This window comes from Salpingoeca rosetta (assembly GCF_000188695.1).
Source record: "Salpingoeca rosetta unplaced genomic scaffold supercont1.32, whole genome shotgun sequence".
In the NCBI taxonomy this organism is placed as follows: Eukaryota; class Choanoflagellata; order Craspedida; family Salpingoecidae; genus Salpingoeca; species Salpingoeca rosetta.
In genome coordinates, this window is record NW_004754902.1 from 583,965 (window position 1) to 599,904 (window position 15,940).

General features: G+C 55.7%; 2 protein-coding genes across 2 annotated transcripts in view; one reads left to right on the forward strand and one right to left on the reverse strand.

Moving 5' to 3' along the window:
• Positions 1–757: 757 nt before the first annotated feature.
• On the reverse strand, positions 758–5,405 carry PTSG_10094 (uncharacterized protein; the record flags this gene model as incomplete). Its single annotated transcript, XM_004988948.1, has 9 exons — positions 758–1,015; positions 1,361–1,561; positions 1,789–1,989; positions 2,248–2,399; positions 2,692–3,142; positions 3,308–3,820; positions 4,151–4,664; positions 4,933–5,191; positions 5,327–5,405. 9 exons carry the CDS (start codon positions 5,403–5,405, stop codon positions 758–760), a joined length of 2,628 nt encoding a protein of 875 aa, XP_004989005.1.
• Positions 5,406–8,707: 3,302 nt separating this feature from the next.
• The window catches only part of PTSG_10095 (uncharacterized protein), a gene marked incomplete at its 3' end in the record, with an annotated part of 13,403 nt that continues 6,170 nt past the window's right edge, over positions 8,708–15,940 (forward strand). Inside the window, exons 1-13 of the mRNA XM_004988949.1 lie at positions 8,708–9,061; positions 9,342–9,452; positions 9,652–9,737; positions 10,020–10,175; positions 10,527–10,603; positions 11,018–11,115; positions 11,272–11,354; positions 11,683–11,790; positions 12,041–12,139; positions 12,294–12,703; positions 13,214–13,499; positions 13,702–13,841; positions 14,276–15,529. Of these exons, the coding sequence (XP_004989006.1) occupies positions 8,902–9,061; positions 9,342–9,452; positions 9,652–9,737; positions 10,020–10,175; positions 10,527–10,603; positions 11,018–11,115; positions 11,272–11,354; positions 11,683–11,790; positions 12,041–12,139; positions 12,294–12,703; positions 13,214–13,499; positions 13,702–13,841; positions 14,276–15,529 (3,068 nt within the window). The 5' untranslated portion in view covers positions 8,708–8,901. The remainder of the gene's footprint in view (positions 9,062–9,341; positions 9,453–9,651; positions 9,738–10,019; positions 10,176–10,526; positions 10,604–11,017; positions 11,116–11,271; positions 11,355–11,682; positions 11,791–12,040; positions 12,140–12,293; positions 12,704–13,213; positions 13,500–13,701; positions 13,842–14,275; positions 15,530–15,940) is intronic.

Consider the following 15,940-nt stretch of genomic DNA (forward strand, 5'->3'; position numbering starts at 1 on the left):
GGTGACTGATGATGTGATTTATTGATGGTGGTGGTGGCATTGTTTTGTGGTGAATGATGCTTTTTCATTGTGGTGGTGGTGGTGATTTGATGGTGATGTGATTCATTCATGGTGGTGGTGATTTGATGGTGATGTGATTCATTCATGGTGGTGGTAATTTGATGGTGATGTGATTCATTCATGGTTGTTGCTCGAGATGGAGATCCAAGAACCGATTGCTATTCGTATTCAACGCTGTCTATGCTTCAATAAACGTCAACCAGCAGCCCACATGCACAGACACATGAACACGAGCTTGTCACCAACAATAAGGTACAAGGGGACAGACAGCGTGCGACAAACAGCGAGTAACCCATCCAACCACGCGTGCATGCACCGCAACACTATGACCAGCCGCCTTGCACGCGCGGCTTGCGATTGTGACAACCTCTGAGCTTCCCTGAGCGGCTGCGTTCGATGCAAGATGTGTGATCAATACTTTGTTGGGTTGGGCACGGAGATTTGTGTCTGCTCTGTGTCCGTCTGTCTGCTCGTCCACAAAACACGGCCTGGACGTAGCCTTTGTAACTGAGATGCTCTCACCGCTTCGATTACTTGCTTGCACATGAAACTTCTCGCGTTTTTTGACGTGTAACAGTGGCGATGATGTACAACATGCGCAACCACACGCACATGTACACCTTCACAGAGTACACACAGAGTACACACAGAGTACAGAGAACAAAGGATACACATGTCACACACAACCCATCATGGGTCAAGAGTTCTCTGTGCGGAAGGTGCGAAGGACACGACATGCCTCGAGCGTGCAGTGCCACAGCCGCGACAAGATCTGGCCCAGGGCGTCAAGATGAATAAAGTCAGGAACATGACCCGTGGCCATTGGAGCATACATCCCACCACCACCAGCCCGACCATGTGAGGATTGAGATGGCCCTGAGCGGTGACCGACAATCGGAGGGCGGCGAAGGTGCTCGCTCAATGCATGCAGCTGCGAATCCGTCAACCGAAGCACCTGTGTACATGTGCGCGTATGTGTGCGTGTACGTGTATGTGTATGTGTATGTGTGTATGTATGTGTATGTGTATGTGTATGTGTATATGTATGTGTATGTGTATGTGTATGTGTATGCATGTGCGTTGGGAGATGGGTCATGAAACGTGAGAGACCCCATGTGAGCTGCCATCAGGTCAACCAATGGCAAGCATGTGCGAACAATGGCAAGCATGTGCGAATAAAACGTGTTGCGTATGAACAAACAGAGAGTGTGAGTGTGTTAGAGAGCAAGAGTGTGTGTGCGTGTGCGTGTGCGTGTGTGTGCGTGTGCGTGTGTGTGCGATGAGATGGGAGTGAACGCACGCTGGCAGTGGCAACATTGCAGTGGTCAAGTGCCAGCTTGAGAGGGGTGTGGCCGGCGTTGTTCTGGGTGGACGGATTGATTCCACTGAGCCGAAGAAAGGCGGCGACGAACATCTGTCCATTCTCCGCGGCCGTGTGCAGGGCAGTATTGCCAGCGATCGTTCGCGCACGCACATCGCACATCTTGCGGGACACGAGCACCTGAATGCGCGTGTGAAAGAAGAGTGAGAAGAGATGAGAAAGAGGGGGAGGTAGGCGTGAGAGTAGTTTCGCTGAACGACGTGTCACGTGTGTAATGACTGCGACAGTACATGAAGCGACCAAAACACCTCAGCACGAATGCACACACAGACACACACGCACACGCACACATACAAACACACTGCGCCACATCGCCATGCATACGAGAACAAGACGTGCGTACGTACAATAGCGCTTGAGATTGAGTCCTTACAGCAGGCCAGATGCAAGGCATCACGCCCATCAGCAATACGCATGCGTGCTACATCTCTAGCTGTCGTGTCGCCCTGCCTCTGAAGAGCAGCGAGGAGCTCGTCAACAACAAGAAAGCGCCCGTGACGAGCAGCAAGGTGCAATGCTGTGTTGCCATCCGCATCCCGCTGCTCAATCTGGCGGGGATGTGCAGGTGTGTGTGTATGTGTGTGTGTGCGTGTGTGTGCGCATGTGTGTGTGTGCGTGTGTATGAGCGTGTGTGCGTGTGTGCGTGTGTGCGTGTGCGTGTGTGTGTGTGTGCACGTGAGCGTTCAAGGCTGACATGCCACAAAGTGATCCACACGCACATTCACGAACATATTCACGGCCATCCTCACACACACACACACATCCACACTTGCATGCATGGCGTGTGCACATGGCCCCATGCCTACCATTGCGCCTGAGGCGAGAAGCTTGCACGTGAGAGCAAGATCGCCTTTCTTCGCTGCAATTTGCAAACTACCGCCCTCACGTGCACGGGAGAGCAGCCCCCTTGTCTCTGATTCCTCGGTCACGCCTCGCTTCAGCAGCAGCAGCTGCACGTCTAGACAATGGTTAGGGCAACACAGAGTTGCAGCAGGGAAAGGGACGACGGGTGGGGTTGGTGGTGGGTGGCGGTGGCGAGACGTGTTGACACCACGCCAGCATGCACGGCTTACAGCAGGGATGCGAACAGTGCGCGGGACATGCACGCAAATCAACAATCCACACGCCACAACTCACGTACACCCACCACATAAAACGCACGCAGCATCCATACACACACGCACACACGCACACATACAAACATCACCCACACAATGAGCAGGCATCCGGTCCACAGAAAAGGTGCACACCTGCGTTGTTGTGTTCTCTGGCAATGTCGAGTGCTGTCTTCTTGTCAGCGTTGTGGCGAGTGAGATCAGCACCACACGACATCAAAATTTGCACGCACAGCACGTGCCCGCGCTTGGCGGCGATGTGCAGTGGGGTGGAGCCGTCGAGCGCCGTCAGGTCGATGCTGGCCGGGTCCTCATGCAACAGGATGACAAGCGTCTCTGGATCACCACGCCATGCTGCCTGGTGTATCGCCATGCGTCCAAGCTTGTTGTAGATGCGTGTGCTTGCTCCACGGCGGACAAGAATGTGCACGGTCCAGGGCTGGTTGTGGTCGATGGCGAGGAACAGGGCGGTGTGGCCGTGTGCATTGATGTCGTTGGGGTTGGCGTGCCCCTTGAGTAGCCGAATGACCTGTGCACCAGCGCCAATGGCCGCTGCCCGGAACAGCGAGCACCCAGACTTGTCCCGCTGTCATCGTCGTGGTGATGATGATGATGGTGGTGGTGGTGAGGCATACACACATAACCATAAAACAACAAAAAAGGACAAATGCACATAAATGTAAACACACGCACACACGCACAAACACGAGCACCATGCGCACGCCAATACACGCACGCACGGTCACCTCACCTCCTCAAAGTTGATGAGCGTACTAATGGCCGCCTGTGAGCCCTGCACGTCGGCCAGCGCGCGGGGTGTGAGCCCACGCTTGTTTGTCACGTGCAAGCGAGCACCGGCCTCATAGAGAAGCGTGGCCACCGCAATCTGGCCAGCCATCGCCGCGACGTGCAGAGGGGTGTTGCCGTGCTGGTCGGTAACGTGGACCAGGGTGGATCTGTACTGCAGCAGCATGAGCACGGCACCCATGTTTCCCGTGCGACACGCCTCATGCATGCACGTGGTGGCGGGCGGGTCCGTGTCGTCAGAGAGCATGGCCCCTGCCATGCTGCATGCAATGTCCTGCAGCAGCATGAGCGCATTTGGCCCTGACAACGCCTCCTTTCCCACCACGTGGTGGAGAATTCGTCCACCGTTCAAGGTGACTGGACGGACGAGGGGGCGTGGCGGCATGCTCCAGTCGTCTCCGGGAGCGCGCAGCATCATGTTGTATCGCTTCTTCTTGCCGGACAGCTGCTGCACCACCTGGCAGACACCACAGGTGCAGGGGTGGACATAGTGAGGGGAGGGGGCGGAGGGGCGAGTTTCAGCGCAAGGGGGGCAGGGATAGTGTGTGGTGGGACATCTGTGGTGTGTGTGAGCGGTCATGGAGAGTAAGATGATGGGTAACGTGGAGAGGCGACACAACACCGCCATGCAACAGCTAATAACCAGCCAAGACATGCGCACAAAAGGACAACAAAGAATCCAACTATGCAGCCTAGCTGGCAGGGAAGCAAGGGAATTAACAAACAAACAAAAAAGCACACACACACACAAACACACAAACACACACATGCAGACTGAGCATGGTACCTTAATGCGAACCCATGCGTTCAGCACCTCGCCCTGCTTGATGAAGTGCGCGTCGGGCGAATCTGTGGCGTTCTTCACCAGAAACTTCACTTCAACTTGCATGCGCAGCAGCCCAACGTCATTGAGCCGTTCGGGATGGGCTGGAATCGGGCACGGAAACTTCAGACCGTCGTCTCCGCACAGGCCCCTCAGCGTGCTTGCGTCATGTACAATGTATTGAATGTAGGCGCCCTCCAAGTCTGTCTCCACGGCAACGCCGGGTACGATGTTGCGCACCATGCGTGTTGCGTCCTGCCACTCCTTCACGTACATACTCTGGTACACCTCGCACTCATCAAAGTGGTAGGAGCGCGTGGGAAAGTGTCCACGAAAGGATTGGTAAAGACGCACGGTGATGATGACGCGTTCAAGGCTGTGCACGTCCACCTGACTGCTGTACAACACGGCGTCCTCCTCCGGCTGCGCCACGTGCTGTGTCCACTCGCTGCGCAGGCGTTGCAGCGGGTATATCACGCTGTCGTGGTGCGGCGTGGCAGGTATGCATGGGCAGGCAGTGGCGTGAGGTGACTGTGATTGCAGCTGCGTTGGTGGCAGTGGTTGGTTGTGGCGCGCTGTGGTGCGTTGTGGTGGTTGCACATGTATTGCCAGCAAGGGGAATGCGGCGGCAGATTGTTCATGCATAAGAGTCATGGCACTTGCAGTTAAAAATGTACACGCACACACACGCACACACACACACGCACACACACACACACAAGTGCACCCACAAGTGGACGGCTTACGTGTTCAGGGGGCGGAATGCCAAGTGGAAGTAGCCATATCCGGCCTGCTGTCCACGCTTCTTGCAATATCGGGCCTTGTATTCGACATACCCTTGCCGCTGCACGCTCGCCAGCTGCTGGTTTACAGGCTTGTCGTCGTTCTTCACAGCGAATCGGCACTGCGTCTCGTCGTTTGACTCCAAGAACAGGCACAGCCTGAAGTGGGTGTGGCAGCGGTGCGTTGTGGCGGTGGCAGTGATGAACGTGAGTGCAGTCGGTACTGCAAAAACACCGGGCGAAACTTGACAGACACAAGCACACATACACACACACGCACACATACAAACACACACGCACACACGCCGCACACAGACATATATACACACACATACACAAAGCACACGCATGTGCGTACAGTTTGCGTGTGCCGTCGTGTGGCGGTGAGCGGTCGGCAGTGGCGCGGGCCGGCAGATGATCCTGAACCCCACGCACATCATGCAGTAGTGATGGCAGCGCTGCGCGAGGGTACACGGCAAGGGGCAGGGGTGTGGACCTGGCAGACGACTGTTGCTGTTGTTGTTGCTGTTGTTGTTGTTGTCGTTGTCGTTGTTGTTGTTGTTGTTGTTGTTGTTGTTGTTGTTGTTGTTGTTGTTGTTGTTGTTGTTGTTGTTGTTGTTGTTGTTGTTGTTGTTGTTGTTGTTGTCGTTGTTGTCGTTGTTGTTGTCGTTGTCGTTGTTGTCGTTGTTGTTGCTGCTGCTGCTGAGGGTTCTCGTGCTGACTAGTGAGCAGATCAGCAGACACCGCGCGGGGGACGAGAACGCGACTTTCGCCGTGTTCGCCACTGCCAGCGCCCCTGCCGCTGTTGTTACCGCTGTTGCTACCTGCGTCGTTGTGTATCGATGGCACGTGCAAGTCAACGCCGGGCGGAAACGGTGGCAGTGCCATGCCGCGTTCACCAGTGTTGCTGTGTGTTCTGCTCACGCTGCTGCTGCTGCTGCTCCCACCGCCGCTACGATGCGCGCTGCTGGCTGTGCCACTGCCATCCCTGGTGGTGGTGCCGCTGCTTGTGATGGTGGGATTTGTGTCGTTGATGCTCGTGTTGCTGTTGCTGCTCTGGGTGCTTGCCTTCTTTGTTGCAGGTGTGCCCTGCTAATTCAAAACGATGCATGTGTAATGTATGTGTATTATCGTGCACATGTCAGTATGCATGTGTATTGTCGTGTGCATGTGTGTTTGCGTGTGTGTAGTCACGTGTACGTTTGTGTGAGGGTGCGCACGAATGCATGCACATGTAAGCATGTGCAGAAGCGTACATATCGGAACAAGTGCGCGATTGAGCAAGCGCTTGCACTTCAAGCTTGCGTGTGTGCGCCCTTGTGAAGCTATTCACAACTATCGACGTATGTGCGCTCACCTCGCAGCGGGTCGACTCATCTGCACTGCGCTTGTATACAGCAACGGTGTGCTCTGTGAATTGGTGGCACGTGGCAGCGTGGTGCGTACAAACAAGTGGTTGCGAGCGTGATACCAAAATGAGCACGAGCAATGGTGTCTGATCGTGCACACATCCACTCACATCCACTCACACACGCGTATGAGCTCGTCTCAACGCCAAACAAAACAGTGCGATGAAAAGGAACATGAAAACACACGCGCGCGCGCGCGTACACAGAGCACAGCACAGCACACGCACAAACAAACACACACATATACACGACAGCGTTTGGTGACGGTACATGTGCACAAAATTGGTGCCAGCGTACGTTCTGCGGAGCTCGGGAGGGGTATTGTTTGTTGTGCAGCTGCAAATGTGGTGAGGAGGGGTGTGCATGCACGTGGGGACTTGGCACTCAGGCAAACAAGAGTGGCTTGCTGTGCATACGTACTGACGCACACACACACACACACACACACACACACACATATATATATATATATACGCATGCACAAGACATGCACGCACCTGGGGCTCTCATGGACACTAATTCCTGGAGGAGTTGGCTGAGGATGGCAAACAAACACAGTGATAAGCATGCATGTTGACATGGGAGCAGGCACAACCCACAAACAGAGCAAACACACACACACACACAGCAGAGCACACACGCGCGTGCGTCAAAGGAATACAAACCCAGTGTCTGGAAGATGGGCGAATGCTTGGGAGTGATAGTCCTCCTGCACCAAACCGGAGCATATGCCATGGTAAATAACGAAACAAACAGCACAATGGCACAAAACAACGAGTACACAAATGCACAAATGAACACATGGCCGAAGACGCCCACACACGCGCACATACACACGAACTCCCACAATTACACAAAAAGAAAAAAAACATTCATTCACACACACACACATACGCACAAAGCCACAAGCATACACACACACACACACACAAAAGCATGTGTTTGTACACAAACAAGTGCAGACACGAACACAAACACATAAGTTGCCCTCCTCCTACAGCATGTGGCGTACGCTGTGGTAGCCCGGGATGGGGGAGTGGCGCATGGACGGCGAGTGTGATTCGTGCACATCACCGAGTTCGTTGAAGATGGCCAGTGCTGTGGGCGGTGCAAACAAGTCAAACACACACACACACACATATGTGCGATGCGTGTGAGAGGCCTGTGTCCATGCTGGCCAATACAAAGCAACTACCATGTGCACGCTGGGCAACGCGCAATTCAAAGGATCAAGGCACGGCCCAGCCACAACGTTCCCCTACCATGCTCGGATCCAAAGTAAGCAAAGGCATCAGCTGAGAAGTGGTGATCCGTGGGGTCGTGATGCTGAGACAAGAGGTGCTCAATCAAGTCCTAACGTGGCAGCAGCAGCAGCGGCAGCAGCGGCAGTAGCGGCAGCAGCAGCAGCAGCGCAAGTGACGTGCAATGTGAGTGTCAAGTTTGATGTGATGTGAGATGTGGGCAAAGCCATACGCATGCTCAGCTGACGCTGCTCTCAATCTTTGTCACGGAAATACGGAACACATTTCACGACATTACTCACACACACACACACACACCACGAGAGGACTCAGCAAAGTTTTTCTCGGCTGGCTGTGGTGTTGACAAACAAACGGAGTGGCAATGTAAGGTCTCACGCTGTGCGCTTCTTGGCGATGGTGTTGGTGTTGGTCGCTGTGGCTGTCGCCGGCATCCTCGTTGCCGTTCATAGCTCTCCCTTGGCAACTTAGTTCTCCTTTGTCCTCTTAGTTCGCCGGCTGCTGAACGCACTTGTCGTCCACTGTGCCACGGTGATGTGGTGCCGTTGCACGATTCCACGCACAAAACACACAAACACACACACACACACACACACACTCGAAAGCACCTGTGCACTGCCTGCAAGGACGATGACAGCTGTCAAAAGGCAAAACGCCGTCAGGGGTGGATGTGTCGTGTTGAGACGTCACAACATCAGCCAACCAACCAAGCACCAGAACTGCTGTTGAGGAAGGACCAGTACACACAGCAAAAGCACGTGGATCAGGCCGTCCCAAGCAAGCGTGTACCATCCATCCACAACGAACGCAGCAGCTAGGCAAGCAAGCAACAAGCAAGCAAGGACTTGGCAGCAAAACACCCCACACATCGGTAGTCGGCCATCATCATCACACCTTGTGCGCTTTTGACGTGGAAAGGGTTTTTGTGGCCTTTTTTTTTCGTTGTTGAGATTCAATGCTGCTTTAACCGATGATGTCATGTGTCACTCTTTTTTTTTTTTTTCACCAAGCGTTTTGCGCTTTTGCGTGTGCACAAGATGCACGCGGATGTTGCCTAATTTTCCATTGATTGCTTGTTGCTTGAAGGTGGCTTGCTCCTCAGCCTTACAAGAAGAGCACACACACACATACACACACACACACACACCAACTGCACCAGCAACTGAGCAACTGCACAGCAACAGCTACAAAGAAAAACACACAACAGGGACGAGACAGCAGCAGGAGCAGCAAGGCAGCTCGAGCCACATCCCGACACAACGAGGATGGTGAGGCGTCTGCCCACCATCAGCGCCGTTGCGGGAGTGGTCGGCTTTGTCCTTCTCCTCAGCCTCCTGACCCAAGAACGCACGGGCGCCCTTGGCGCAACCACACCATCATGCAGATCACATTTCCAATGCCGCCCAGGGCAATTCTGTTCACGTGGTAAGTTGTTGCGTTTTGACGCAGCCGTTTGAGAAGGGGTCTTCTCACAATGGTTGAGCTTGAACCGTGACAACTTATGGTGTATTCACATGTTGCGCCCACAAAGAGACAAAGAAAGCGGTGCGAGAAGGGTCGAGATGCTGGCCAAAGCCTTGTTCGTTTTTGGAAGCATTGATGATAACTTTAGTGTTGGGTGCTTGTGTGCTGAAGTAGCTCACTTCTTTGGTGTTATTGTTTAACCAATTCCCATTTCTGAAAACGCGGCACCCGTGCGGGGCAGTTGAGGCATGTGAAGCTGAGTCCGTTTGTCTTCAATTTGGATACTCCTACGGCCTCGGCAATTACTGCCCATGCCTGCCTGGATCCATCACCGGACAGACCGCCCTTAGTGGTACGTGTGTGTGTGTGCTGCGTTCCGATGTGCCCTTTGCACATGCTTGTCATTGTGAGATGTAGCCATGGTGTTGCATTGTCAAACCAGTGGAGAAGAGCGCCCATGAGCTTGTTCGACGCCTTAGTGCCACCCATCTTGCGCCATCCCCTTCCATTCATGATGCCCTCCGTCTCTCATAATCAATGTCTGCATGAAGGCATCAAACCATCCGGCACTCCAATAACGGTTGAGTTTCGGACAACAAATGTCGGGCCAGCTGTCCACTTGCAGTTGCAGGGCGAGGTGCGTGCAAACCAACTACTCATGCACAAGCCTCTTCCTACGTTTGCATGTGTGCACGACCAATTCTCATCTGTGACCCTTCGACAACAAGCGGAATGCACACTCACACCCCCACATCCACAAGCACAAGTACAAGCACACACACACACACACAAGCACACATGCACACGGCCATGCTCACGTCTCAGCACCACAATCTCGTCCTGTTCATCGCCCCTCCCCCTCCTTCAACTCACACCAATTGCTGAACTGCCTGTGCATTGTGACAACACGGCCATGCAGACCTCTACTCAAACCATGCAGGAGTTTGTGCGGGTGGAGGATTCAGCCGTGACGTCAGTCACATGGACGGTGCCCCTCTCAACGCCCTCAGGGCAATATCGCATCACCGTCACAAGCATTGCCACGACATCCATCGTCGGATACATTCCCGCAACGGTAGGTGTGCTTGTATTCGTGCGTGTGGAGTGTCTTCGCCTTGTGTGAGTGTGTGTGTGTGTGAGTGAGTGTGTGTGTGTGTGTGAGTGAGTGAGTGAGTGTGTGTGTGTGTGTTTGTCGTCGGTTTGCAAAGCTGTGACATCAGCGCCTGCTGTATTCGCTGCGCGTGTTTCGACGTTGTATGCTGGTTTGGTATGCTTGCATCCTTGCGCCCCTTGTTGCTAAAGTGCGTGATGTACCAAATTTGCGTGCCAAGTGAACTCTGTTGCCTTTTCACCACCACGACCGCCATCTCCGACACCGTGACCACCACCACCACCACCGAACCATATCCCGCATTGTGTCCCTCAGGGAACCTTCACCATCAAGCGGCGATTCAGGTGCATCAGCCATGACTCCTGTGGACCATCGGAGTACTGTGACATCTAGTAAGTTTGGCATGAGTTTACTGACCGCAACACGTTCGATGTGTTCAAAGCCACGTGATTCCTGCTCTTACGCCCTCGTGCATGGTCCTATGCCCCTGGCCATCGTGCCTTCCCAACCACATCACATACATCCTCCACAAACCATGTGTCCTTCTTTGTTGTACATTCGACCCGACCGTCATCCGTGACGCTTTGCTTCGAGTTTGCCTGCCACCCACACGTTTTGTTGACCACATGTCACATACGTCGGCGTCAAGCCCTTTACACCCGCACGAGTATCCTGACACAATTATCATCACCCCCTCCACACACGCACACATACACAAACACGCACGAACACACACGAACATACACACACATATATACACACACATACAAACAATCACACACAAACACCCACGCGATCACTTGAAGCGGGGTCTGCGTCCCGTGCAATGATTGCCTTCGATTTGTCGATGCCATTGATGGCGAGTGCCCCTTCAAGTGCTTTGAGACCCCACCCGCGTCGTTCCGTAAGTCTTTCAGAAATGCAGCACCAATGAGAGTGCACTGCAAGGGCAGCTTTCTCCTCTCTTCCGCTCGCCCTGCACCGTCTTACCCGCTCACCTCCTGCTCCCATTCGTGCAACTAATCCCCCGCGACACACTCGCTTTCGCCTCGTGTGGCAGCTGAAATCACGTTCCGTTCTCCCACAACAAGCACGGTCGTCTCCGCGGGCAGCGCCATCACCATCACATGGTTCTTCAATCAGGTCTGCAGCAACATAGTAGTAGTAAGGCGCACCGTGACACTTGTCTCGCGTGGCTTGGGGTGTCTGTTATTTGCAAACATCATCAGCCACACACAATATCGTTACCTTCGGACACCCGGCCCTTTTCAAACTCCCATACCTCCCACGCAATGCGCACAGAAAGAGATCCAATGCATCGAGCCATGTTACGCACAAACCCACAGAAAGCGTTGCATGACTGATCACGCGTTCAGCGCTTCACGACCACCCTTGACCTCAAATTGCTCCGACCCACTCTCTGTGCACTCACCCACGACCGTTCAATTTGTATGTGTGTTTGATATGGCAGCTTGTTCTGGACTTTATAGATTTGTACATCGTGCCTATGGGGAGCAGTGCACTGGACACCGCCGTCATCATTCGAACAAGCGTGGCTGCTGGCCAATACACGTGGACGGTATGGGTGCTCGCTGCGTCCAGCGGGTCAGGGTGGGGGCAGAGAAGCGTGAGGACTGTGGGTGGTGTGGGCATGGCGGCAGGACAAGGAGTGATTGAGCAGCGTGTTCGCCCCAGTGAGCATCTCCGGTCCCACATGTTGCGCAAGCCTGGGCCCGTTGATGCGTTGTACCGCCCAAACCACAGCACAAATGGTGATCGCATGCTCACGTACATTCGCCACGAACACGTACACAATGAATGCGTACCAGGTTCCAAGCGACATGCTGAGCGGGGATTACTGGATTGCGGCCGTGTTCACAGACGATGCGGAGAGAACCATCATCGGACACGCGCCAAACAGCATCGAGGTGCGACTTGTTGTCACACAGTCGAACATGACCGATGCTCGCTCAGCTGTAGATTGTGTGGTGGTTTCGACTTCAGGTGCACTTGCCGCATCACATAAGAAGGATGTGCTGCGCATGCTCACGTTGGTGATGCTCGTGCGCGTGCAATGACCAGGCTGGAAGCGTTGGATTTAGCATCCAAGGATGTCCGACATGCTCAGACAATGAATATCTGACAGGTCCATGTGGTGGGAAGGTGGTTCCAAAATGCATGCCGTGCACTGAGTGCAGTGCTGGGACGTATGAGACGCGTGCGTGCACGCTGACAAGCAACCGTGCGTGCGACGCGTGCGTGCGAGCGGAGGACTGCGGGAGCGGGGAGTACCTTGCTGGCAAGTGCACGGCGACGACCAGCCCCAAGTGCCAGGTGTGCACGACGGCCAAGGACTGCGGGCTCGGGGAGGTGCTGCTCGGCACGTGTGGCGGGGCATCCAACCCGGTGTGCGTTGCCTGCGAGTCGCCTTGCCGCACCTGTGCTGGCACCACCAGGACGTGCAAGTCCTGCGTCGCCAACACGTACCTCAGGTATGCATGCGCAGATGGCTGCTGTGCGTGCACGTTCGTTGGCTTGTGCGCGTACCGCTGCTGCGCCTCCCCTGGCGCCTGTTCTGCGTTGTGTTGTGTTGTGTTGTGTTGTGTTGTGTTGTGTTGTGTTGTGTTGTGTTGTGTTGTGTGTGTGGTGTGTGCATTTTGTGTTTGTGTTTGTGTGTTGGCGTGCGCACCTGTGTACCGTACGGCATGTTGCTGACTGGCTGTGTGACGTACTCTCAAGCACCTGACCGACTCACTCACTCACTCACTCACTCATTCACTTGCTTGCGTGCTTGGCTGCTTGGTTGCTTGTGTATTCTGGTTTGTTCTTTGGTGCGTTCTTTCACGCTCCCTCACGCCTCGCGTCCTCACGCGTCCTCGTGCTATGTTGCTCACACGCCTGCTGTGCTTCCCGTATATCTGCCTGCGTGTGTGTGTATGTGTGTGTGTGTGTGTGCGTGTGTGTGTGCGTGCGTGTGTGTGCACACACTGTGCACTGTGCAGCGGGAGCACGTGTGTGGATGTGTGCCCTGAGGGGATGTACGGGGACGTGACATCTGGCACGTGCACAACGTGTGCTGAGGAGTGTGAGGCGTGCGCGGGCGGGACGAGTCAGGAGTGCACGGCATGCGCGCCCGGGTACTTTTTGTCTGGGACAGCGTGTGTTTCTGTGTGCCCTGATGGGTACTATGGGGATGCGACGAGCCGGGTGTGCGTGAGGTGCGCGGTGTGCCGGGAAGGCACCTTTGCTGTTGGCGGCTGCTCTGGCGTTGAGGACACGCTGTGCCAGGTGCGGCTGCATGCTGTGTGTCTTTGTATTGGGTCGTTGTATTGGGGTGCGTGCGTGCGTGCGTGCGTGCGTGCGTGTTCTGTTTTGCGTTGGTGTGATGGCGTGCAGGTGCTTGGATGTGGTTTGTTTGTGTTGCTTGGGGGGTGATTGATTTCTCGTTGTGCATTCTGATTGTGGATTGTGTGGTGTGGTGCCTGTGCAGGGATGGCGCGTGTGTGCGTCTGACGAGTACGAGGTGCGAGCGCCGTCTGCAACGAGCGACCGGGAGTGCACGGCGTGCCGCACCAGCTGTCCTGCTGGCAAGGAGCTTGCGGGGATCTGTGGTGGCAGTGATGGCACACGGTGCGTACACGTGCTGACAGGCGCATGCATGGTGTGCGGCTGTGTGTGTGCATGTGTGCATGTGTGCATGTGTGCATGTGCGTGCGTGCATGTGGTTGTGAAGGCTTTACACGCGCGCATGTGCGTGTGAAGGCTTTACACGCGCGCATGTGTGTGTGTTTGTGTGTGTGTGTGTGTACATGTGTTGCTTGGTTGGCAATACTGTCAAGTGGGCGGGCGGGGGAGCACTACTGAGAGAGGCTGTGGGGAGATTGGCGTTGTGCATGGGTGACCCTCGTTGGCCACGCTCTCGCGTGCTTGTTGCTATCGATGCCTGTTGCTCATGACCGCTGTTGCTCGTGATTGTTGCACGTGTTTACGTGTTGACGTTTGCGTGTATGTGTATGTATGTGCGTATGTATGTGTGTATGTATGCGTGTTGTTGATGAGGACAGGGACCGTGTGTGCGAGGATTGCGGGAGCGGGACGTTCAAGGCGAGCGAGGGCGGTGAAGCGTGCAGCGCGTGCCGGACTGTGTGTGCGGACGAGCACTACCTGAGCGGGGCGTGCACGACGACGCAGGAGCCCGTGTGCGAGCGGTGCATTGAGCAGGCAGACTGCCGTGCCGGGCAGTACGCGGGCGGGACGTGCGGTGGCAGCGACGGGCGCAGCAACAGGGAGTGCCTGGCGTGCCACGGGACATGTGCAGAGTGCGTGGGCCCCACGGCAACAGACTGCACGGCTTGCAGCGGCGACCTGCACCTTGACGACGGTGGCGCGTGTGTGTCTGAGTGCGACGCCGGGTTCTTTGAGGTTGGCAACGAGTGCGTGCCATGCGACGGGAGCTGCCTGGACTGCAACGGGGACGGCCCGGGCGCGTGCACGGCGTGTGCCAAGGGCACGTTCCTGCACCGTGGGGAGTGTGTTGCTGTGTGCCCTGATGAGACGTACGGGGACGTTGTGCAGCGGCAGTGCCAGGTGTGCAAGGTGTGCAGCGGAGACGAGTATGTGCTGTCTGCGTGCGGCGGGACGAGCAACACGCAGTGCAGCGCGCTGAGTGTGTGCGGTGCTGGGCAGTATGAGGCTGTTGCTGCGACGCTGACGAGCGACCGGGAGTGTGCTGATTGCCGGACGTCGTGTCCCGCTGGCGAGGAGCTGAGCGTGGCGTGCACGGCGACGGCTGATGCGCAGTGCACGCCATGCGTTGGCGGTACGTACAAGGCGAGTGCGGGGAGCGGCCTGTGCGCCGCGTGCACACGCGAGTGCGGTGACGGGGAGTACCTGTCTGGGGTGTGCAGTGCAACGACGACGCCCGTGTGCGCTGCGTGCACGAGCACGTGTGCGGCTGGGCAGTATCTGGACGGGGTGTGCGGCGGGCGCAGCAACCCGCAGTGCACCGCGTGCACTGAGTGCAGTGCTGGGACGTATGAGACGCGTGCGTGCACGCTGACAAGCAACCGTGCGTGCGACGCGTGCGTGCGAGCGGAGGACTGCGGGAGCGGGGAGTACCTTGCTGGCAAGTGCACGGCGACGACCAGCCCCAAGTGCCAGGTGTGCACGACGGCCAAGGACTGCGGGCTCGGGGAGGTGCTGCTCGGCACGTGTGGCGGGGCATCCAACCCGGTGTGCGTTGCCTGCGAGTCGCCTTGCCGCACCTGTGCTGGCACCACCAGGACGTGCAAGTCCTGCGTCGCCAACACGTACCTCAGGTATGCATGCGCAGATGGCTGCTGTGCGTGCACGTTCGTTGGCTTGTGCGCGTACCGCTGCTGCGCCTCCCCCTGGCGCCTGTTCTGCGTTGTGTTGTGTTGTGTTGTGTTGTGTTGTGTTGTGTTGTGTTGTGTGTGTGGTGTGTGCATTTTGTGTTTGTGTTTGTGTGTTGGCGTGCGCACCTGTGTACCGTACTGCTGGCTTTGTGTGGCATGTTGCTGACTGGCTGTGTGACGTACTCTCAAGCATCTGCACTCACCTGACCGACTCACTCACTCACTCATTCACTTGCTTGCGTGCTTGGCTGCTTGGTTGCTTGTGTATTCTGGTTTGTTCTTTGGTGCGTTCTTTCACGCTCCCTCACGCCTCGCGTCCTCACGCGTCCTCGTGCTATGTTGCTCACACGCCTG